The sequence below is a fragment of the Archocentrus centrarchus genome, chromosome 5 (genome assembly GCF_007364275.1).
Source record: "Archocentrus centrarchus isolate MPI-CPG fArcCen1 chromosome 5, fArcCen1, whole genome shotgun sequence".
Lineage (NCBI taxonomy): Eukaryota > Metazoa > Chordata > Actinopteri > Cichliformes > Cichlidae > Archocentrus > Archocentrus centrarchus.
Window position 1 is genome coordinate 30,571,720 of NC_044350.1, and position 25,265 is coordinate 30,596,984.

Genomic DNA, 25,265 nt, shown 5'->3' on the forward strand with positions numbered 1-25,265 from the left:
GTGTTTAAGGTCACAGCCTAAGGCACTAATGAGGTAACTCCTCTCAAATTAAATGTTTCATCACCACCAGGTCTCTTCACTCTAAGAGTCAAGAGTTTGTGTTTTTACCTTAAACTGTCACGTGTGTGTCTAAGGAAGATGTTACTTACCCAGAGGTATCCTTGAGGTAAGGATGTACTTGCTGCAGAGAAGCCCAACAGTGCACAGTGAACAGGATTGTGGAGAGCAGCTTCAAGCTTTAAGAGACAAAATGAATATTGTTTATATAATGTATTTATCATGGCTTCATAATGTAACCTTGTTATTTTGTTTCTCCTTTTAACATTGTCTCAAAATAAGGTCACAGCCTAAGGCACTTACTTTAAGTTACAATTTACATTCTATCTATCTATCTATCTATCTATCTATCTATCTATAGTACCACTTTACATTTTTGACAGACAAGTTTGACAGATTTCCAAAATATTTGTGTTTTCTTATTTTTATTGATAAATTTGTTAAGCCCTGTATACAGGTGGTATATAATTATGCATCTTTTTTCCTCATTTTCTGTTCAGATACTTAAGAGTTAAATTCTAAGAAACAGACAGAGAAAAACAGCAGATTTTCCATGCAGTGTTAGTATATAACCAGCAGGTGGTAAATATTATTTTGCATTCTGCTACCAGTGGTAAGATCAAAAGAACACCAAAACAATGTTTGATATTTCAGTTATTGTTGGAGGCAAATCTTGGGGTTCTAGTTTACTTTTAGCTTTCTTTACACAACAGTTACTTTTCAGTTTAGTTTGTTTTTTTTTTCCTTTAGCGGCCTCCATTCACTTTTTTATCAACTTATGCACTCTATAAATTCTTTTGCTCAGCAAACTTCGAAACAGAAAAATAACACTTTAAACATAGAAGGCAAAGGCAGAAAAATCCAATTTCATTATTACTTCCACATGCATAAAAACAAAGTTTGCGATTATATGGTTGGCACAATTTCTGGACCACAATAATTTTCAAACTCTGCACAGATTCCTCACTAAAAAGACAGCAGGGATTAGCACAGCTAGTAATCGTAGAAAAGAAATTGGATGGGAATGCACAATGGTGTGAAAGACAAAGTACATGTGTGAATATTTATTATCAATTCAAAGGAGCCAATAACTTTTTTTTAAAAGGAAAAAGAAATCTAAGGTTCTTTGACGTGTAGTAAACTGAGACATTGGCATTTGCAGCGTGGAGTCTATACCTGATCAAACCCCCGGCTTTTCTATTCAGCAGTCTGTCATGTGGGAAATGATTACCATTTTACTGTATGACCACTGAGGGGGGGGCATGTGACAGAGAGAACAGCTAATTGTGTGTTGTCGGGATGATGGGAGGTGACAGTGGGTAAGGTGCTGCGTTTGAGAACAGGAAGGGTGAGTGAAAGTGAAGAGAGTGTCAACAATAAGAGCTGCGCGTCTTTAACTGTCGTCCTCCGCGGCGGCGAGCATCAATCACTGGTAATTTATAGCCACCCCTGTCCAAGACCCTCCCTCTTTTCTCTCTTGTTTGTGTGTGTTTGTAAACACTAAACAAAAAAATGGCACTGGCTAGCTCTCGGCTCCCCTCATCTGCACCGCAAGGCTATTTCTCCACTCCCTCTGTGTCTCTCTTCATCTATTCAAATTCACCCCACAGATGCATGACTGGCCCTCTCTATCAATCTCTCAGTCCCAATTTCCCATTTCTCTTGCATCGTTCATGCTCTTTTTATCCCTGCTTTTGTTACTTTGTCTCTGCCTTTCCTCCCCCTCTCTCCTTCTGCTGGCCCTCCATCAAGAGCTGTGAAATATTTTTTGATAGGTAATTAAGTGGCAGCCATAATAGGTATCCATATGGAAGCCCTCTGGTTAAGAGAAAGAGAGTGATGGTAGACCAGAGGGATTCGAACACTATAACTTGCGGTGCTGGCAGCACAAGGATGAGTTTAAATGGTCACCTGAGACAGGTAAGCAGCATAGGCCAATCTTTCCAGGCCTAGATTACTTTGGAAGTTAGCATAGTCAGTCTGGCAATACAAATGGAAGCAGTCCCATCACAACTTCAGAAGGTATTCAAAGGCAGGAATGTGCATTTGGATCATTCAGATAAATAACTGATTTGTAAATGAAGAGGCTGCTTCCTTAATGAGACATCCACCAGTTGAGAAAATTTGACGCCTACTCTTGTAAAAATGATTGCGGGTGTAAAGAGGAAATCTCATTTTAGAATAATGCATAAGTAATTAGCTATTTGCTAATGACCCCTTATTATGCTTAAAATGTTAAACAGCACTTCCTTCCTTATAAAGCAATTATTTAATTCCACACAATCATGTGATAATTAGTGTGAGACATATTTTATATATTATCAGTTTGGAATGGAGCTCTTCAACTACGTGAACTATCTGAATGAAAATAGCTCACAAGGCTTGAAATACACAAGGACACCACGGCAAGGATAGATTTGGCTCCCATTAAAGTGCAGACAGTGACCATGATCAATACAGTAAACCACTGGTCCACTTATTGAAGTTCTTTAAGCAGCCAGTGGAAAGAGCACGGGTGAGCATAACAACAGAGCCTGTAAGATCATTTCTACCTGTGAATGTGCAAATTATATTGACAGGCACCCAGGAAATGTGAGCCTTCAGCAATGGCCATATCACTGGCAATCCCAATGCTAATATCGTATCAGTGAGCGCCCATTTAAAAATCAATAAGATCCAAGCCTTCTCAAAGTCTATTGTCAGTCTCGTTTATCGCCCATTCTGCATGTGTGTGCCTGCAGAGCTGTAGGTGTGAAGTTGAAAAGCTGATGCTATTCCCCTGTGCGGGAGGCAGGATGAGAGAAGAAGGTGAGCCTGTGAGCCAGCTGAGGAAGGTTTGATGGAGGACTTCAGGGAACGTGGGTAAGAAAAGGGAGGAAATGGGCAGGTGAGCTAATTAAAGCAAGATTTGTTGATGTGATGAGAGGGCGGCCTCCCAGCTGCTGGTTACCAATGACCCAGTGATCGACAGAGAGTCCGCCCCACCCATTACCCCAAGAGGGCGCAAGCCCATATGCTGGCTCCAGGTGGCAATGGTAAGCACAGGAGTTCCCAGTGTCCTTCTGAAAATAAAATTGAAATGCGTGTAATTATATTACATTTCTACAGGGAAGAATGGATGGGACCATTTATTGTTACTGTCTGGTATGTACTGTGAACATTCTGCCTAGTTACATACCGGCATAGCTGTTGGCTCAGTACGACAACAACTGCAAATACATACAGTGGTAGAGATTGGTAGTGGTCTAATATGACAGGGTAGCATTTTAATGATTCATGCTTCTGGCTGTCAGACTGTCAGAACAGTGTTCCCTTGGAAAAGATGACTTCTCCAAATCCAATTAATGTTGTTATACTTCCCAAGGCAACTCAGGTGCACTGTTTTTCCTTACAGCAATGTTCCTCTGTAAGCACAGTGAAATCTGCTTTCAGATATGCAGGAGATTTACTGCACATGAGATTTTTAACAATTGCTTTGCAAAAAAAAAAAAAAGTCCATGCATCATATTCACCGGGGGTCCTATAATCTTATCAACAAGACGACGAGACACGCTGCAGTCAGCGTCGCATTGTTTGGCCTCCACCATGCTTATATATGCATTATTGGAAAGAGTACTTTATAGTCAATTATGATATATTGCCTTACTAGAAACTCCTGACCACACATTTCTGGGCCTTTCAAAAGACAAAAAAAAAAAGTATTTGAAAACACTATAAACTGCACTGTAGCCTGCTGAAAATCAAATAACAAATATTATCTCTTTAAATGGCATGCACAGAGAGAGCTGGGTGCTGTATATTACACCCAGAGAAAGCAAATATGGCTGTACTATTTTTTTCCTAATTCCATAGTCACAGTGACTTCCCCCAATTCCACATACCAACAATCTTTTACACGCACTAACAAGCACTAATAGAAAACTTCCACTGTTTATTAACTGGTAATTGACTGGTGTTTGCGCTCCCTCCCCACTGCAACCCCACTGCCTAAGGCTACAGGCAGGATGGCCGCAGAGTGAATCACCAGTCAACCTGAAATTACTTACATCCAAAGCTCTGCTACAGGTAATGCACACTAAACAAGCCGCAAACACGAGAAATCTTTCAAAGTTTCTGCTCAGGTTATCAAGGAGGCAAGCCCGACCGACACAGGGATATTTCTTCATTGCTAAAATATAGAAGAATACTGACTTTGTTAATCTGACCTTTTCTGTCAATGTAGCTCTGACAAGCATGTCTGCTATGGAGTATGCTCTCTACATGTAACATGCACTAAAACTTGTTCAGAGGCTTGTCCCAGCTGAGTAATTGATTAACCTTGCACAACCCCCCCCCCTCAAAAAAAAAAACTATTAATACTGCATATTGGATCAGCGCTGTGCTTGAACTATACTCTAAGGCATAGAAGGAAAAGGTAAACAAATAAGAAAATTACACTTTAAAAAAAAAAAATCAGTATTAGTAAAAGCAATTCACAGTGAGGTCTACAGAACGCTGTCAAACAAACAAACAAAAACGCTACAAAACACTAAAGACAGATGGAGAGAGCTGAAAGAAAAGACGAGGCGATGTTTAGTACATGTTCAGTGAGAATTTCTGACCGGAGTAATGGAGGAGGGGGCGGACAACCAGAGACAAGGTTTCAACTACACAAAGTGAAGGCGTGCGACAGCTCTGCTTCAATGAGACCCCCATGCTTTGTTTTTATTTTTCAACAATTCAATTTTGGTGGTCAGCAGATGGCAAAAAGTCAAAATCCCATCAGTCCTTTATGAAAACCTTTGGTCTGCTTTGCAGTTCTCTTTTGCACCAACAAAATATGTCAAATGGAAAATGGATTCAAACATTTTATTATCAATTTTTCTTTCAATCAATTGTTCAATCAAATTGTTGATTTTCAGAGTAAACAGAAGATCCTTTTACACGGCTTGTTTTCAGCATGACATTTATTCCGTCTTGCCATTCTGTGTGAAATGTGCATACAGGGAAGAAGGGGCATTGGTTTTGCACATTTAAGCAGGAAGGGGAGGAAACATGCCACACTACATATATGTCTCTGATTCAGGTGCCATGCTATCTGAAAGGACATACTGGGCAACGTTCATTAGTGCAATGTGAATCAGCAAAGGCAGCATAATGAGGGGGTCTTGGCTGTGCCATGGCTTTGTGAAAGGAGCTACAGAGTAACCACCCCTGATCCTGCAAATGGCCCCAAGCTTTGGGCATGTTTGTGTTTGCCAGTAGGCCAATGAATAACTGAACAAATGAATAACTACACAAATTAAAAGAGCAAAAACGTACAGACACCAACATGTAGTTTGTAGTCGGTATATTATTGGCATGGTCAGTTGGGATATACAATACATAATGCAGCTGCAAGACTGGCTGGCTGCTCATGCTTCTGCCTTTAATAATGGAGTTCAAATAGAAGCCCGAACAAGAACTTTTCATTAAAGATGCACAATATTGTCATTTAAATTTGTGCTTTATTCTATAGAAACTACTGAGATTTGAACAATTAAGGATTAAACTGACAACTACAGAACTCCATTAGTAATAGGAAAAAGTGTATAATGAATGTTTAAAACCAATTTATTATTTTTTAATAGTGACAGCAAACTGAACAAAGACCTGCAGAGTTGCATGGACTAATCTTTAAGGTTAGTGGCTTTATAACCATGTAATTACTCTCTTGTTCACTGAGTCATTATTCCTTCCATAAGAAAACTCAGCTGAATCCCAACCTTGGACATTACTTACTAGAAATTGTTCTCTGTTCATAAGATAAGATGCAAATCCCATTCTGCTGTAACTAGTTAATTTTAACCAATAATAACTTATTAATTTTTCCTAATTTTAGCTAAAAATTGTATGTATATGTACAGTATGCCATATGCGCACATATACTACATTTCACACACATACTGTTTGTGGACAGACACACTCCCAAGACGTGACCATATGGGGACAGCAAAGTGTTGTTTGCTCATTATCTGTTTTGCAATTTATCATATTCTGTAACGAACCTAATACAAAAGGACAACAGGATCAAAGCTGAAACTTGCTGTTAATGTTATGATTTCATGAGCTAGATGTCACCCTGCGATTTAAATTCCACCAGCATCAACAAGCAGAGATCAAAGGGCCAACCACCTGCTGTGCTTGCAGGCCTGCGTTACACTCAGAATATTCAAAGTCATTTGAAGACAATAAGATTAAACCATCTGCGCAAGAAGGCTGAGTAGACAACCTGATTTTTAACTCTTGATAGGTCTGCATCAAGTCTTTTAGAGGTGGTTAGGACTCGCAGTGAAACCATATGGCTATCAGCTTATTATTAAAACTGGCTCAGGACATTTCCTCCAATTTAATAACCACTGTCTGTACAGTAACGATTCCCTGTCTCCCCTGGCTGTGCCACAGATCATATCAGCAATAAGTGGAATGAAGCTGGAGAGTGGTTTTGCATATCTCTGCTCAAAGCCACAGCCTGACATTGGTAGGACATTACAAACTCATATTCATGACTCGACTGAGATTTTATTCCTCGTGTCCTTCACCGCTCCTGGCTGAACGATTGCAACACGCCCAACAAATGTGATGCAAATTCGCTGTGTCGCTATGCCCCCTATTCACAGACACACACACACACACGCGCACGCACGTACACGGATCCACACACCCACACCGTTGACTCCTGCGGCCATGGCAGTTCCAACTCTGGATGAAAGCGGTTGTACTGCCCCTGCATTAATGGGTTCAAAAGAGGACTACGGGCTACTGTGTATTCAATCACTTCCTCCATCTTCCCTTCCCTTTTACCAGAGACAGGAGACATCCGTACTGGGTCCAAACAAGCTTTGGATGAGGGGTCTTTACTCACGTCAAACACAGAAACTGACAACTGTGTGTCAACATGGGGTCCTAGATGAAACCCTGGACGAGGCTTTCTATAATCCTTAATATCAGATGGGAGGAAATGCAGAACAAAGGGAACCCTGGTGCCAGCTCAATCACAGCCATTTGGTGGCTGCAACACTTTTGCCAAGGAAGCGCTGCACATCAAGGAGTGCCTCCCAAATTTGAATCTGCCCCTTACAATCCTTGGATCCTAAATCTATGGTGGCCTGTTTGGCATAACATGAGACAAACATAAATCTCTGGTTCATAAATACTAATCTTGTTGTTCAAGCACCACAGGTTAGGCCAACTGTCTCAATTTTTATTTAAATTTTTTAATTTTTTTTACTTCTAACAATCATTTTATTTTCTAACCAAGATTTGATGGTCTTGAGTAGATTAGCTTTCTTTCCTGACTGAACTGAATGAGTAAAGATCAATTCATGAGTTTTCACAGCAATTAAATTAAGTGAACATTGTGAATAACTTGAAAGCTAAAAGGAAACCTGGTGTTTGCACCTTCTTCAAGAGAGATCAAAATACAAAAAAAATAGCCTGTCCTTAAAAAGCTTACCAGTGGCCAACAACAATAAATTAAACAGCATTTAGAGCAGCAGCTTTGTTTGAAAGCATGAGGGAGGAACACTAATTAGCAAAGCAATATAAGGGGAGAAGATATCACTCCAACAAACAGGGCTGGTTTAGCACAATGGGAACTCAAAGAGGCGAGAGGGTCTTCTTTCCCTTTCCTTTCGAATCTTTGCAGTTTTTGCCCATCATCCTTTCCACACTGATGTATAATCACAGAGGAAAATGTGACCAAATTAGCACATTTAGCAGATCTGCAGGATTTCCCTTCTGGGTACATAATTTGTTCCTGCATGCTATCTTGACAAGTCGAGAGTGAGCAGAAACCCAGGGCCCGAGAAAGAGAACTCCACTCTGAGGCATTGCTAGAGCGTCTATGATTCACTGTAATTAGTATGTTAGCTGTCACAGCAACAGATCAGGCCCTTTGCAAATGACCTCACTGTCGCGGGGGGGGGGGGGGGGGGGGGGGGGGGGGGGTGTAATTCTATTCACATATATGCAGACACTGCACTGCCCTCTTTTGGCGAGGACATTACTAAAAGGAAACACAAGAAAGTGAACAATACAAAGTCTTTAACTAGTTTAGAAAGACTGTGAAAATCATGAGAAAACTGAAACTGCATCCAGTGAAAGAATCTTTAGTAGCACTCCACTAACTGTCACAACAAGACTCAGCAGTCGCAAAACCATTCATTCATTTCACCATAAATTAAAAATTTCAAATCCTTTAGCAAATTTGCTGTTTAGCAAATTAATTAAAAGCTTAGACATGCAGGCAGTAATGATGACATGATTATATTAACATGCAGGTACTAAAAAAGCCTTTCGGAGCTCGCCCTGTTTAATTGGAAACACCTCGATTCATTTTCAATACACAAACATCGGCAACTTTACTGCCTGCTCTGGGAGCACGACCTGTATGACTGTGCTGGCCAATAAGGCAGGAAGAAAAGGTGGTTGCTGATGCAAAAAATATTTCCACCTGAAAATGTGAAACAGTACAAAGTCAGTATTATTTATTATAAAAAATATTATTCAAAAGGCTTTAAGCAGTTGCATTTTCTACAATACAGGTGCTTATTAAACTGTAAAAAATGCACACCTCCATAGCCACTTCCTGTTATCACAGAGTGAGGTACACAGCGGTTGCTCCTCTATTGTACGAAGCCCTTCTAACCATTACTTAAGTTCAATAATCTCGGCCACTGATGCTGCTGAGAAAGGCAGGGCAGATCCAGATCTACAAAGAAAGAGTGACCTCTGGACATTCTGGTACATTAGCCAAAATGTTGGGAACTGTCACAACTCCGCCTGAGTTGTTCTCGGCGAATGCCAAAGTTTGACTTCTGCCCTGACCTCAGAGAGAGGGCTCTTTGATCGGGAATGTCAAGCAGTCTGAAACTGCGCGTTGTCAATGCTCCCTGTATTTGTGACAGTGACAAGTTTGGTATGTCTGGGGTTGGGTTTTGCTGTGCTGAGCCACGATGACCAGAAGGGCCAAGTTGTATCAGCTCTGGCGACAGGTCTGCTGTGATCCGGCTTCACACAGAGAAATTAGACTGACACTTCCTCCTGCTTTGTTATTTTCTGCATGCCAAAAGCTTCTCTGCCCTCTTTGAACTCAGAGTATGAGCAGCAGTGGCCTGTTTTTGTGGTGAGGATGATGGCCCGTGTTTACAAAGTGGCTCCAAAGTAGAGCAATTAATACATTTACATTGAATACTCAGGTATAATATCTAAAAAGCAAGCAGTTTTAAACATCAGAATGTGCTAGCATTTTATATATATATATATATATAAGGCAGCAGTTTTTTGAACACATATACCATAAAAGGTTATGCTGTGAAAATATCAGCATGATGCATAATGCGTGGTGAGCATGTCCTGCAAGTCTTCAGAATCTAAAACCATGCAATGCAAATAAAACTATTTCAGAAGCTCATGCTATGCCCATGAACACATGGACCTACTTTGCAGTTAAATCAAAAATGCAAAAGTGCAGTTCCTGGTGTTTGATTTGAGCATCGCTGCTTAGAAAAAACAGTAACAAAGCACAACTTTTCTTGACTCATTGGCCATCAATATTCATCTTTATTAATTTGATCCTGATGTGCTTAAATTTCTAATGAGCAACAGTGCTCAGTGGACAAGTTAAAAGTCAGAAACAAAGAAAGGACAGTCTATCCTCTTATGTCGGTCCTTATTTAGTTAAATACTTCAAATAACTCTTAGATGCAGAACACCAGTCTGAATTATATTCCCCATAATTCACCCAACTCAGAATTCTTTGATTGACTAATCAAGAGTCAATTTATGAAGCTTCAAATACACCTGATTTTGCTTAACAAAATTGCAATCACTGTGAAAACGGGCACGTTTCATTTCCACTCCATCAATTATCTATAAATTGACGTAAGAACTTTCTTACATGTGACCTGTTAGGCACAGATGTGGTGATTTTCAGCGCTGGTACGAAATGCGCCTGTAAACCACCAACGCGGTTACACATCATTGATTGATCAACAGAGCTCAGAGCTTTACGAGAGACTTGACAAATTTAGGATCGAACGAAAAAGACCATTAACAGGATAGCAGTGGCTTGAATTTAAATAGCAGTAACGATCAAATTAATCGGTAAAAGTTCCTAAATGTGCCTTCTGAGAAACATTTTACAAAATAACGTGATCGGTAAAACTGGCAAAACAGCCATCACAAACAATTGCTTCACCTTATAGTTCATTTGCTACTCATCATTTTACCTGCTGAGTCTATGGCTGTATGGCCAGTTTGAAGCATCTATGAGGTGTGCATGCATTTAGGTAAAAACATCATAATCAAAAACATTCATGTATAAATGATTTTCATGTTGACAAACTTTTGTCTGCTTTCTATTGTTTATTCAGAATCTGAGAAGTGCATTCTGGATCGACTTGTGTTTGGTCAAGCGAAATCTAAATATACTTGTCAGCCATATGGACACACGCTTCAAAAAGTTAACGTCAAGCCTTTAACAATATACAGGGAAAACAAAAAGCAAAGTGATCTTGACGAGGATCAGGTCTGAGAGAGATCGATGTGCTCTCTCGAAACAGTCTCAAGCACTTGCGCGTCCTGCTGTTTGTGTTTTTCTGTTTGCCAGAAGGATATTACTGCAGAGTTAGAAGGGGAGCTGCTACGCCTGGGTGGATATGTGGATAGTACGAGCCTTTAATGCATGCTGGGGCATCTTTTCTCAACAAATCAGAGAGGTGGCTGAAGCTGCTACTCTGAACGGTAGCAAATGACCTTCAAGAAAAACAGTGGGACAGGCATTGCGTAACTTGTCAATTTGATGACTTTACCTTTAAAAAAAAATTAGAATAAAAACAGTCTGGAGAGGGAAAAAGAAATAAATCATCAGAGAGGTGTTGCTACAGGGGAAGGCCACCTTTTCACACTGTCCTTCTCCTTTTTAATCCATATTTCATAACACAGTGTCTCATCTGTGCTGTGCAGCACACACAGCCTTCAAAACCCTTTCCATTCATCTTGGGTGTAAGCGCTTTGAGTCATTATGTCCGTAAATCACTCATTCCCCAGACAATGCTATAAATGTAGCCATGAAGACAGTGTATGCTGCTGCCAGGGCTGCCACTCAACATGCTCATTTTCTGTACATGCAGTCACTTTCATGTGCCGAGCTGAATGTGCATTGCTGGTCTCTTATCACTCCATCAGCAGGAAAGATGGATGACGCAGCAAGTGAGGGGGACGTGCACAACATGGCCCAAGAGCACCAGCTAGTCCAGTAAACAAGCACAAACCCCAGTGGCCAGAACAGTGTGATTTCAACAGATGACAAAGACCGGATCACCTATAATTAATGGTTTTCAAGCCTTAGTCGCAGTGCATTCAAAATAGACTACAACAAACAAGTAAGCAAATAAATAATAATGGTGATGATCTGTGCGATCTGTGTAAACTAGTGGAGTGTATTAGGGGTGAGATGTGAGCAGGCTTTGCTGTTTTCTGAGCTGAGACACAGAAGCTAATCCTCTCAGAAATGGAGAAAGAAGGCTAACCCTGATGCAGCCCAAACCCCTTTCCAGTTTGTCATTCCACACTTCAAAGCATACATGATGAAATCCCCCAAGGTATTATAAGAGCTCTGGCATAGCAGCCATCCTCAACCCCATCCTAGCCTAATGCCTCATAAATGGAGTCTAGAAACATGTCCCTTTACTATTTCGCAAGTCTTTGTAGTCATGGATCGTAAAGAACCTTTTTAGAGCGGCAGAAGAAGAGGTGCTTTCCTCCTGGAGAAGATATGAGGCGTTTGTGAATCACTGTGTGTCCCCTAACTGTAAAATACTGCAAATACAGAATGCATGTATGCCTCTTTGGAAATGGTTAGATCAGGACAGGAACTAGGCATTGATCATCTTCAGAGCTTTGCTGAATAAGCAGTGAGACCAAAACACTGTGCACAGGAAAACATACACTGTGTCTTAGATAGAGACAGGTATGTAATTTAAGCAATTCAGTTCCCAGTACTCCACGTGACGCCATCGAATTCCAGTTGTTAAACAGCTTGCTGAGCTGTCAGATTACCGGGTTTCATAAATACCTCCATTATTGGTCTCCAGGCTTCAACCTAACACAGCCTGCCTTCCAAAACAGAAAGATACGGCCGATTAAACTGTAGGAGTTGTACAGTCACAGAGAGAGATGAAAGGGCAGTAAGAGCAAACAAATATGATTACAGTCTGTGCCAAAAAACATCACGTCATTTTTTTTTACTGCAAATATGTACAGTATCATTCCTAGATTTAGCTACTATCTCATTTTAGAGCCGCAATTCATCTGATAGTTAAAATTTAAAATAATGAAAAATTACCGTGTCACCACAGAGTCTAAGATGCCATTTTCAAACCGCTTTGCCCAACCTTTGGGCTGAAACCCAAAAGTATTAGAATTACACAATACAAAGTAGCAAATATACTCATACTGAAAAGACAAAAGAAGCTCACATCTGGCATTTTGCCTTGACAAATGACTTAAGCAGTTAATTGAATTTACTGGCTGCTTTCTAAACAAACCCTGAGTTTCAGGAGTGGTTAATTTCAGCACTGTGTTTGTTAGCATCACCGCTGATGCACTCGGGAATAGTTCAGCAAAAATTCTCAACTGATGTTTAATCTGTTTATCTGTAATAATTAAAAACATCAATCCTGTTACAACTGACATCGTTCACCAACATGCAACTGCTGCAGAAAATAGTATTAATTGTTCGATTTAACAGCCAATTCTCCTGTACGGAAGTCTGGTTTGGCTGTTACCCTTTCTGCTATAGGATTTCCTATTAATCCCTTAACCCAACCACCTCACACCCTCCCTTTGGGCCAACTGCCAAACCTGCTCCGTTTCATCTTTCAAAGTGGCAAAGAGGGCAGTGAAACAGAGCGTGCACTGACTCTTTAAACAACAAGGACCATCAGAATGTGGTTTGTCTATTAACCAAGATAGTGCCTGATCCTCCGTGTGTTTGTGTGTATGTGGGAGACAGGCAGAGAAAGAGAGAGAAAGAATGAAAGAGATAAATTGAGAGGAATCAGTCCACCCCTGCTGTTCTCACTCAGCAGACTTGTGATAAGGTTTATCTCCGGCGCCTAACGAGTTCGCCCAGTAGCCCACTCCAGCTCCCACTGAGTGGACCGGGGCACACAGAGCTGCACACAGCCAGCAGTGAATTGAGCTCCCTAAGGTGACCTGTGCGTGTTGTTCATGCTATGCTGCTTTAGAACTTTATTTTTGTAGGAAATGGCTTTGGCCCCTTCGGCCACATCTTTTCTAATCTGGGATTTCTTTTTTTGCCTTTTCTTCATCCTTTCTACTCACTGTAACTCAGACTGCCAAAGAGAAGCTGCAAAGACTGGAGAAAGAGCTGTGGAGCTTTGGCACAGAGAGGCGTGTGTTTCCCAGAGGCAGTGGCTGAGGCAAAGATGGAGACACAGAGAGGGAGTGAGGGGCTGCTGCTGAGTTAAGCCCCTAATCACAGTCTGCTCTGCATGAAGGACTTAAAGTCACTCCATTTAATGCTACCTTCTCTTTAGTCAAAAAAAGGAAAGAAATACTACGGCCTACCTCTTCAGCTTTCTGATACCTAGGCCCCCATTCCCATTACTAACCCATTCTAGAGATGCATAAAATTGCAAAGCTACAGCATGCACTCAAATATAGCGCAACGCGCAAGTCATGCACATTCATCGAGTCAAAGAAGCATGAACAAAATACCTGCACACACAGAAATACAAGCATAAATGTTTCCACTTTCTGTGTTTTTACTCATGCATGCTCATTTAACCACACGGAACAATTTTGTGGTAAACCATGTTTGTAAATGACATGGCTGCCCTGATTTTCACCGGTGTGCTCAGGTGCTTCATTTGTTTGTGCAAGAAAATGGGGGTCTGAGCAGCTACTTAGAGACTGCAGGGTCCCTGTGGCTCAAAATACACTAATTCGCTTGGCTCACCTTCTATTCAGGTGTAACACACTTTTTTGCAAAATACTCCAGATAGTCGTTAGCACCTTTTGGGGAATCCCTGACCCCACTGTGTCAGTGCTACACTTTTTGCACTTTTCGCCAGCTGCTCTTTCACCTCATCGTCCTCTCTCATCGACATGGCCAGCAGACAATGGTCTGATGTACAGGTCTTAATCTAATGCTGGAAGATTGATTTATGTCTGGTTGTCCCACAGCCATTAAGATAATTGCATGATCACTTTATAACATCCTCCCCTGATGGCTGTGGTAATTTGCCACCTCCCCCCAACCACCACCACCACCACCACCTCCACCCCACAATCCAACTTGCACAGTAGGACCCATAACCACATTATGGATACAGAAAATGTGGTTGGAAATATAATCTTCCAGCTCTTGCAAACCATTTATAGCATTACCGCTGACTTCTAAAACCTCTTAAGTCTACCTCTCACCTGTGCTGACCATTTGATCTATTGGCGGCTTCTAGGTCTTAACAGCTTGTATTGATCGAAATTCTTGAGCCAGCAACCTGAAGCCAAAGCTTTGTGTGTGTCACCTTGTAATTCCAATAGTCTATGTATTTTTGAGTGAGATCATCACTGAGATGGTGTATTTTTATCTGTTAGGTCAATGCAAGTGGTCTTTGATTGCATTCAATGGGAAATGACTCTGTAAAAATGGCACTATGATCTCTTTTGACAAAATCTTTATTAAAGGAGCCATTCTGCCACCACTATGTACTAATGGCTGCTTAAGAGGCAAAGTTAACGTCACTGCAAGTCAAATTGGTTTGACAGATTGATCTAAAGAGAAGCACTTTGCTCTCCGAATATAAACACTGCCAGCACAGAAACACTGAACACATCAAAATATTTGCAGCTAAAGCACAACTGGCAAGTTCAAAAAGAAGCAGAGATTTAAAATTCTGAACTGACAACAACAGTAAGATGATCCAGCTAAAAATTTAATTTGTTCCACTGTTTATACTTCATCAGTCATTATTAGTATTACTGCTGCACTTCGAATTAAATTATACTGAGCAAGTGAGAGTATTAAAAAGCAGAATGCGTTCATCCTGTGGTTTGCTAATGCTACGAGATAAAATTACATACACTCATAATACACAACAAGGTGCAGATTAACAGTGGTTAACAGTACACCACGTGTGTTGTTTTGACCATCAATAAGTAAGCTCAAACGTGTGATGCAATTTAGCCCATTCCAGACATGGGATATGTAACACCACTGGCTTCCTCAGTCTGGTAAACTGATGCTTCATTCAGACATATCCACAACACCATCAGGAAGAGACAACATTGTCAGCATTTAAGTAGAGAGAAGTGTAATAACATCCCTGCCATTAACTGTATTTGCTTATGTGTGCATGTGTGTGTATGATATAATGACTGATGTCTCCAACAAAGACACAGACCTAGAGATCTCTCTTCTGGATGGCTATATTTATCCTTTGATAAGCAGAAAACCCATGTTTTGTGAGCTACTGGATTCATTTCAATTCAGTTTTATTTATATAGCGCCCATTCACAGCAGTGCTGCTTTATATTATAAGATAAGGACCCTAAAATATTAGTCAAAACCCCCAACAATCACTTGACCTGTGAGCAAGCACTTGGTGACAGTGGAATACATGATTAAATACAGTAGTGGTGTATAAACACATAGATCAAAAAGCAGCCTAAACCTATAACAGCATAACTAAAGGAGGGTTCAGGGTCACCTGATCCAGCCCTAACTATAAGCTTTATCAAAAGGGAAAGTTTTAAGTCTAATCTTAAAAGTAGAGGGAGTGTTTGGCTCCCAAATCCAAACTGGGAGTTGGGATTAAGCGTGCAATCTGAGAGCTAAGTGCTCTGTTAGGATAATAAGGTACTATGAAGTCTTTAAGATATGACGGGGTCTGATTATTCAAGATTTTGTATGTAAGAAGAAGGATTTTAAAACAGGGAGCCAATGAAGAGAAGCCAATATGGGAGAAATGTGGTCGCTCTTTCTAGTCCCAGTTAGTGCTCTCGCTGCAGCATTCTGGAGCACATAGATACACACTTGAATTAGACAATTATTGAACTGCAGCTTATAAACGTGTCTAAAGTTAAGAACACAATGTAATTTTCTGTTAGAACCCACAGGCCCAGTCTCCATGTCAGAGATAGTTTATTTGAACTCATTAATGAATTACTGCTGTCGTGCAGTGTGGGTGAATGCTCAAACCTCTGTCATGGATGCATTAAGCTGCTTTCTGATGCTGTAGGTATGCAATCCAAAAAGAAAGACTTCTATGAATAGTAAAACTGTTATAATCATCAGTAGTGAGTCATCACAGACTCTGTCCTCAAACCTTCAAGTTTTCTTTTGTCAACATTTAAATTGTAACAGATAATAAGAGCAAAGTGAATAAAAAGGAAAACTCAACAGTCGTAAAAGGAGTTTTGTTACTATGGAGAGGCTTGTGTGCACTTTTGGCATTGGAAACTGTGTCCCTTCCTCTCTCTGATGTTCATGTACCAGTGTTGGTGCTTAAATGTAGAAAAAGCCTAACATTCGGAGTTTGTCCTGTGTGCACTAAAACCTTAAGATGTACTGGGTTTTTTTGTGGCTTTGAGGTTTCCATGAGATTAGTTTGGGCAGAGTGAGAATGTAAGGCAGAGACTGAAGGAGAGTATCTATTTCTCTTGGGGCTTTTTTTTAATGTTTGTGCTGTTTACAGCATTCTCCAAAATAGTAATGACTCTGGTGTTCAGCTCAAGGTGCTGCACAGAGATGTAGTCCCAATCTTGTGTGTGCTTGTCTCTTAATGTGACAACCATGTTAAAAACAACATATAAAGGTTACTGTGCATCCTAGTAGGGGTGCCATCTCGACCGCTTCGAGGCTTCGACAGAGCAGTGACCAGAATGGACATTCGGACATGTTTAAACAGCAATAGATTGTTGGAAAGGAGTGCTGACAGGGGCTTTAGAGGCAATCTGATTTTGATCCTTGAAACCTCAGAGCATATGTTAAAACTTATTCTTTTTTTAAGAATGGGTTTTTGCCCCGTAATCCCAGCAGCAAATTTACCTTTCTCTCTGGTGATTTTGTAGCAAAGACAGACATGTGACAGGCAAGCAGTGGATACCAAAAGGGGGCCGTCGTCTTCCCTTCATCTTCTCCACATAACCAGCCTGGTGAATTTTCCTCTCCTGAAATAGAAAGAAAAAAGAGACTCTTTCTATTCCTTCTCACTGAGGTCATCCCAACTTGATGTTTGGTTTATGTACTTGTTTGATTTCTTTTCAACATGCATCTCATTCTCACAGCTGAGCCAAGCAGTAAACTATTTCAAGCTTTGTCAAACCACGTAAAATCATCATAAAGACATTTCTAAATCTCAGGTATATAACATGAATGGTGTGATTAGCATGTGAATAATCAGCCAGAGGCTTATTCCCTGTTGTAGGAGGCGAGGCCAGGTACTGCCAACGCAGGGCTTCAACAGTGATTAAACCTTCACTTAATCAACAGTGAGAGTCTGCCCCAGCAGGAAGAATGCAACTGCTGGATTTGTGTTATAGCATAATGGATTTGCCTGGTATATGAGCCTCATAGCACTGAGCTTACAACAGGTGCACCCCTGACAAGTCACTGGGAATATCTGCCAAAGTACTCCCATTATGTAATTGCGTAATCATCTATTTCAATGTATAGAAACTAAATTGGGCATGAAATTCAAAAGCTTTTTTTTTCTGGTTTGTTTGCATATTTTGTGAATAGGCTAGTAGAGATCACAGATGTGTTACACCCATTTTCTGTGCAAAAGCTAATTGCTGAGGTTGCTTGATATGAGTATTTTATCTTCAGTCTTTAGGTAGGGGCTAATTTCAATCTACAGCTGAATTCTTCTGGCCTGGTTCAAGGCTATTCCCTTTGGGAAAACACCTCAAATACTCCACTCTCCACATTCAACTGTCCCCAGTTGAAAACACCTCCAAACTCATAATGATGTCCAAAACTTCCACATGCTCACTGGATCCCTGTCCAACCACCTAAGACTGCCATCCTACACTGTCTCCAATCATAACTGTTCTAATTCCTCCCTCTCCACTGCTTCTGTTCCTGTTTCCCTCAAAACAGTCTCTATCACCCCCTTTCTTATAAACCTTGTCAAGACTCCCAACAACCTCATTAACTCTAGGCCCATTTCCAACCATTTATCCCTAAAACTTTGGAACACACAGCAGCATCACAGCTTCAGGCCCACTTAGTTAACAATAACCCCTATGAGCCATTTCAATCTGGTTTCCATTCTAGATAACAGTTCCTGTTAAAAATCACCAATGACCTCCTCGCTGTTGGCCTTCTCACATCTTCACCCTCCTTGACCTCAGTGCCACTTTTTTACACCCATCTTCTTCTCTTAGAATGACCGACCAGCACTGGAATCAGGTACACAGCACTACAATGGTTTCCGTTCTACGTTTCTGACATGAAAAAGTTTGTCCAAGGCAAGACCGTCCGCTCTCCATCAGCCTCGGGCACGCATGTTGTCCCTCAGGGATCAGTGCTGGGACCCCTGCTTATTTATAATTTATCTCTTTCCTCTCAGAAAAATTTTCTGCCATTTTGGAATACAGTTTCATTTTTATGCACAACTTTATATTTCCACAAATGCCTCTCTTTCTCCTTCTCTCCTTGCCATCTGCCTACAGACCATCACCATTTGGATAACAAAGTGAAGTCATCCATATTGGCTCAAAGGACAGATTTTCCACACCTTTTGAAGTCTCCATTGATGGTTGACTATAGTTACCTTCTCCTTTACTGCTCACTTCAATAATATCTCACACTCAGCTTATTTCCATCTATCTAACATTTCTAGACTATGCCCTTTTCTTTCTTAACACAGCACACAGTTCTGGTTCTGGTTTAGATTACTGTAATGCTATTCTCTCTGGTCTTCCCAAAAAGACTCCTTAATCTGCACCAAACTGTAGAGAACTCTGTAGCAAGAATCACCACCCACGCCAAGTTCACCTTATCATTCATTGTTCATTGTTCATATTACGCCTATTCTTATCCAGCTTCTCACTGGTTCCCCATTCCCCAGTACATCCAATACAAGATTTTGCTCCTCACTTTGAAACCTCTCAATGACTTGGCACCCCCATATCGCTCAGAACTCATTCATTCTCACAGCTCTTACTCCTGACTGCTCCTCATTTCAGACTTAACACCAGAGCCTTTAGCTGTGCCTCATCCTTTGAACTCACTACCACTTCACCTCCATCAACTAGACTCTATGACACAGTTTAAATCACAGCTCAAACCCACCTGTTTCCATCAACTGTCATGTTTTTCAGTGTTTACATTCAAATAGTATTCCAAGTCTTTTTAATACTGATTGTCATATGGTGACATTGAGTGTTCTTGAAAGGTGCCAATAAATAAAATTTATGATGATGATGATTATTATTATTATTAATGTAACCATACTAAGAACTGACTGTCTGCAAATAGAACATATTCATATTCAGAGGTTTAGTTGTGTGAATAAAATAAACATGTTCAGAAAAAACTTTCACATTTCTATGTTGAAACTTTTAGGCTCTTCAGAGTTTCTTTCACTTCTACTAGATTCTTAACAGTAGAATTCATAACTCTGGCATTTTTCCAATCAACACACACTCAATTGTCCATTGCAAATAGATGAACTATTTCCCCAAACTCAAACAAGGTGAGCCTGGGGCAGTTTTTCTCCAAGGACCTCTGTATTTGGCTGTATTCAACCATCTGTAAGCCCTGAACAGTCTCCCTGTCCCTGCCACCCCATATTAGCCAGATAATGAGCAGATAATAAAAATGTGTTTGCTATATATTGTATACTCCGAGTTCTGTCCAAATAATTGTCTTATCAACATCACCATCAGGGGAGGAGAAGCGGAGGATCATTTCCCTTCTTTGGGCCTTTCAGTGTAGCCAGAGAAGATCAGGGAGAAGGCTTCCTATTCTGTGCACCGGTCATCAAATAATTGTCAGGTAATAACCGATCGGTTCGAGAATACATTTCAGGAAATTAATTTCCTCTCCACGTTTGCTGGCCAGCATGACTGGCCAATTGACCACAGACTATGAGTGACCTACAAACAAAAACCAGAAATATCCCAGGGTCAAGCACTGGTTCCTCGCATACACCTTCTACATCTTCATTACAGATGTCTGTTTATGGAGAAATTACACTGATGGACTGCAATCAAATTCTAGACACATCTCAAGAATTTTTAAAAACAAACAGGATGCATTTGGCAAAGGGTATGAGTACGTTTGTAAATGAGAGGTTTTAGTTTAAAATTTTTTTATATAACGTTGCAAACTTTTTAAAAGCATGTTTTGATTTTGTCATTTTGAGTTGCTGAGCGTAAATAGCTTAAAAATATGGCAATTTTTCAAATAAAATTTAAAATGCATAAGCAAAGTGATCTGAATACTCTAAAGCAACTATTGATCGAAATATCCTCAAGTACAACAAAGATTGCGGCTCCTGTCGAGATATATGGGAAAAAATTTGCCCTTTATATTATAACTTATAAGCAGCTATACAGACTCTAACCCATACACACAACACTTGAAATAAGTGTGTTGTATGTATCGAGCAGCATTAAGTTACTGGGTTATGCCAATAACCCATAAACTTAACATTTTTATTAAGCTGTGTAATCAAATTGTGCTTCGTGTTACACACTTATTGCAAATTTCAGGAAGAATTCATCCATTCAAGTCCTTCATCTCAACACTAAAACAGTCACACTATGAGCAAGGTTAATTTAAATCCCTTCGTATTTTTTAATCATCTTGAATTGTGGAGCATTATTGAATACAGCGATTATTTGTGTGTGTGTGTGTGTGTGTGTGTGTGTGTGTGTGTGTGTGTGTGTGTGTGTGTGTGTGTGTGTGTGTGTGTGTGTGTGTGTGGTTGGCTTATGTGCTGACTATCCCTCAGCAGGCCCTGCTAGGATTCAGGGAGGTGTAAGGTCACTTATTAAAAGACTAATTGCAGACGGGGCAACAAGTTCAGTGGTTTTTTATTCCACAGAGAAATTATCGACTTTCTTCAACTAATTATTAGATTAGCATAAATAATGTGCCGTTTGGGTACACTGACTTCTTTTACTGAATTGTCAGTCAGTGAAAATGAAAAGACAAATACACAGAGAGACAGACAAAAACAGAGAGAATGAAAAAGACGGGGATTCAAAGAAAATGACAGGGAGAAAAGTGGTAGGAAAGAACACAAATTAGCCTTAACCTTCAGTCTTTGCCATGCAGTAATGAAGATGAATAACGGTGAACAAATGATAAGCACAGACCTAAATTGAAAACGGCATCAAATAGGGACACACGGGCCACTATCCTCACACACACTCACACACTCATACACATACACAACTACACAGTACATCTAAGAATCTATTTGCATCAGTCAGACCTTTAAACACAGGAAAATTTAACAATCAAGTACTCCTGTTACATCCCATTTCCCCTATAAAGAAGGACTCACACGTAAGCATTTTAGGCTTCAGTGGTCTCACTTCTCATTCACTCTGAATGAGGTGACGTCAAGCGTTGGCCAACTGAGTTGTGGGGCTAGTGCTTCATCATAACAACGGGAACCAATCCCATCATGTAAACACATAATAACGAGGCAAGCCCCGGTGTGGTGGTGGGTTTGTTTTTTTGGACAACTAATACAAGAACTCAGATTGGTTCCAACTGCACACACCCAAGGGAGGGCAAACCAAGTAATGGCACACGCATGGTCGCATTGCTTGTCAAATTACTCACACTCAAACGCGTAATATGCTCCAACTCAAACACAGATCGGTGCAAATAGGATCCTAAATGTTAGTTAAAATCTAATCAAGTTTTCGTGAATTAGATTTATTTTTGACAGAGATCATGCACAAACACTCTAATCATGATGGAAAAACGTGGCAGCGACTGGACAGAAATTTAAACCAGGAACCTTCAGGAACCTCTGGATTTAATGTCCAGTGCTTATTAGTAACATAATTACTGCAGGTACCAAACATGAAAATAATTTTTATATTTGTTATTTTTGCATGCTTTTTGTATGCATTACTACTGCTATATAATATCATTAATTAGCTTTAACAGTGTTTCAAGGACAACAGCCAAATCAATGAGTCTGTAAGGAAACTGTATTTCACATGCTTATTGCCTTTGTGTCTTCACAGCACACTGCGATTTGTGCCTCATACTGTATTCACATCATGTTGAATTTACCACAAATAGGGCTTAGAAACCAGGGAAAAAAGACAGTCATGTTAGCCTTCTAATCGCAATTACAAGTGAGTGTAGGACACTCAACGTATTGTGTCTTCCAGTGCATTCCAATTAGATTCAAACTGTGGAAAACTGTCGACACAGGCAGAAAACTGCAGCAAAGCTACCAACAAAAACAGGCTAAATAACAACCAAAGCTGTGAGTTATTATGGTATTATGAAATGAGACGGTTATTTTTCATGTGGGTGGTCAGGAACTTAAATGTAGAGGCTTTGAATATGCATCCACCTTTACAGCAGACTGTTGAAAAATGTGTGCGGTAATATCACATATACACAGTATTTATTGGCTGTGGTGTCATAGCATGAGCACCTGTTTTCAATACAAACAAAGATGCAAAGGTACTGACACATAAAATTATTTATAAGTACAAAAAGCATAATAAAGTTCCCTGTGAGAAAACGCTGAAGAATCCAACCACAGGCACATGTACCATAACATCTTAAACACCTTAAAACTCATTCTGGAAAACTGGAAAGGCGGGCTAGGTATGCCCAAGTAATAGTTAAACACATTCCCTGAAAACCTCACAGACCACATATATATATACTATAGAAGTACAGTACAGTTCTCATGAATCTAAGCCCCGTTTAACATTTAATATTTGCACTGTTTGCAGAACCTTTGAATGCACCGCCTGGGCTTCCTGTAAACCAGAAAACAAAATCTCCGGTGCAGTCTCCTGTGTACACAATTTAACATTCTGCAGTGAAATCTGGGGAAAATCTGTGGTGAGACTGAGAAAATATTCAGAAGTCCCACTGTAGCTGTCAATTTGCCATTTACAGGCAAATGCTCTCACACCACCAGTCTTAGAAGACCATAATCTCACCAGGGGGTTGAGGCACATACTGTATTAAATTAGAAATGCCCGGATGCTATGGCTCTATTATTGTGCTCTTAGTTAAATGACTGCTAATGGCACTTCTGCAGGGCATGCTACCACCTGTTTGGGCACGGGCTGCACTTATTATCTCAGGGTAAACCATGTTGCAGTCAATTACGGAGCTATGCTCCCACTCACAAAAATGGAGTTACCTCTATACCTGACTCATGTTTCTAGTCCCTAATGACACTGAAGTATTAAATCTACATTTCCTGCAGGACTCCGACTCAGGGTCTTAATGGAACACTGCTGACCGTGTTATAACATTGTTAGTATCTTGTTACAATCAAAACTCATAAAGCCACCAATCAAATCACAAAAGTGCACTGCTGTATTTTTTCATTACAATTTTACCGTCTTAAAAAGTAATGCTGTAAACTGTAAAGAAGAAAGTTTTTTCACTTTTTCTGTTTTGAAATTTCAGTGAGTTCCAGTGATGATTTGTTCTTTTTTTATACACTGGTAATTAAAAGCTATATGAATGATGAGATTACACAAGCTAAAGGTCACTCAAGCCCAGCTACTGTACCATAACTATTTATAACAGCAGCATCTGTAAAGCTTCTGGGTTGGAATACTAAGTAAGGAGATTTAGTTCCTCAGTTTCTTTATTCTTATCATGCTTTTGTTTCAAGTCTTTTGCTGATTAAGATTAATTTGCAGATCATGGCGCTCTATCAACTCTTGTGACACAAAGGCCAAAAGATATAGACTAATTAAATACACCAGTGCAATTGATATTTCCCATGGATCAATGCAAGTGTGGGATCTGTTAATTAAATCCGTGATAATGTTTGCTCATCATAAACATTTCCCATGTTTGAACACAGCGAGATAGGGAGATAATCTCTGCTGTCTGACAGATTAATTTTAGGGCTAACAGAAAATCCTTGCAATGAATGCCGTTTCTAAATGGGAGGTTTTCCTTGAATGTTTAGTTTTAAAAAAACAACTTATTCAAAAGAAATCTTTCCACCTCCTTTAGCTTACCAGCACAAAATAAAAGATAACACTTCCACGTAAGGTTGACTAATGTTATCTGAAAAGATGCAAAGATAACAGTCACCATAGCAACCAAGTAATCTGAATCCCTTGGCTAATGGAAGTAAACCCCTCACCGTCTCCCGTAAGACTGGGTGGATTTTGTATTCTCCACCCTTACTTGTCTCCTGTGTGGTATACATCGGCGTGGCATAGGTTATCACACAGTGGATTAAGAAGGCGTGTCAGAGTGTGCGCCAGAACCCCCAAGCCGCACTCAACTCATCTATTGATCCACATACGAGGAAAAAAAAGTGAGAGACCGCCACACTTAGCAGTGTAACCGCAGGCAACAGCCCCCTGTCTGCCCTCTGTTCCCTGCAGTGGGACTGATTGCTTGTCTCAATCATCCTTTCACCCCCCCCCCCCCCCCCCCTTCCCCCCCACAACCACCACTTTCTCACCTCCACACACTCACACACACACCAAACACGTACTCCCACACATCTTCGCCATCTCTCTTGCTTTGCCCTCGTTCATTTTTCTGCCTCTGTCTCCGATGTCTCAGCGACAGTCTCTCATGAGTTGACGGCCTCTTGTTCTTCTTGTGAGGGCCATCGAAGTCTGCAGCCTTAACCCTGCCTGAAAGAGCTGGGACTGCATGGTAGGAAGCAATTAATTCTGCAGTGAGAAAGCTCATTAATTAGGCAATGCTTCTGGCTATTTCACGAAGACCCTTCAGAAACAGTAGGGCCACTCGGCGAGGCATAAAAGATGCAGTGGCACACCGGGTTATTAATGGACCCCAGGGCTCCTGGCAAGGAACCACCATAGGACAATTCTCACTTTTTATTTCAAGGCCTCATAACTACTCACAAAGTGACAAATACGCTTTACTGGAAATATGTCTTATCAAGCATCGCTGCCAAAGCTTGACTACCAGAGCAGTTTCAACATCCTGC

The 25,265-nt window shown here is 40.5% G+C and overlaps 1 protein-coding gene across 2 annotated transcripts in view; it reads right to left on the reverse strand.

The window, feature by feature from the left end:
• Nucleotides 1-25,265, reverse strand: part of arhgef10la (Rho guanine nucleotide exchange factor (GEF) 10-like a) — a 122,524-nt gene that overhangs the window by 24,764 nt on the left and 72,495 nt on the right. For both annotated transcript variants that reach the window (XM_030730455.1, XM_030730454.1), the window contains 2 exons: nucleotides 17,156-17,277; nucleotides 150-236 (listed from right to left, as the gene is read on the reverse strand). In XM_030730455.1, the coding sequence (XP_030586315.1) occupies nucleotides 150-236; nucleotides 17,156-17,277 (209 nt within the window). The remainder of the gene's footprint in view (nucleotides 1-149; nucleotides 237-17,155; nucleotides 17,278-25,265) is intronic.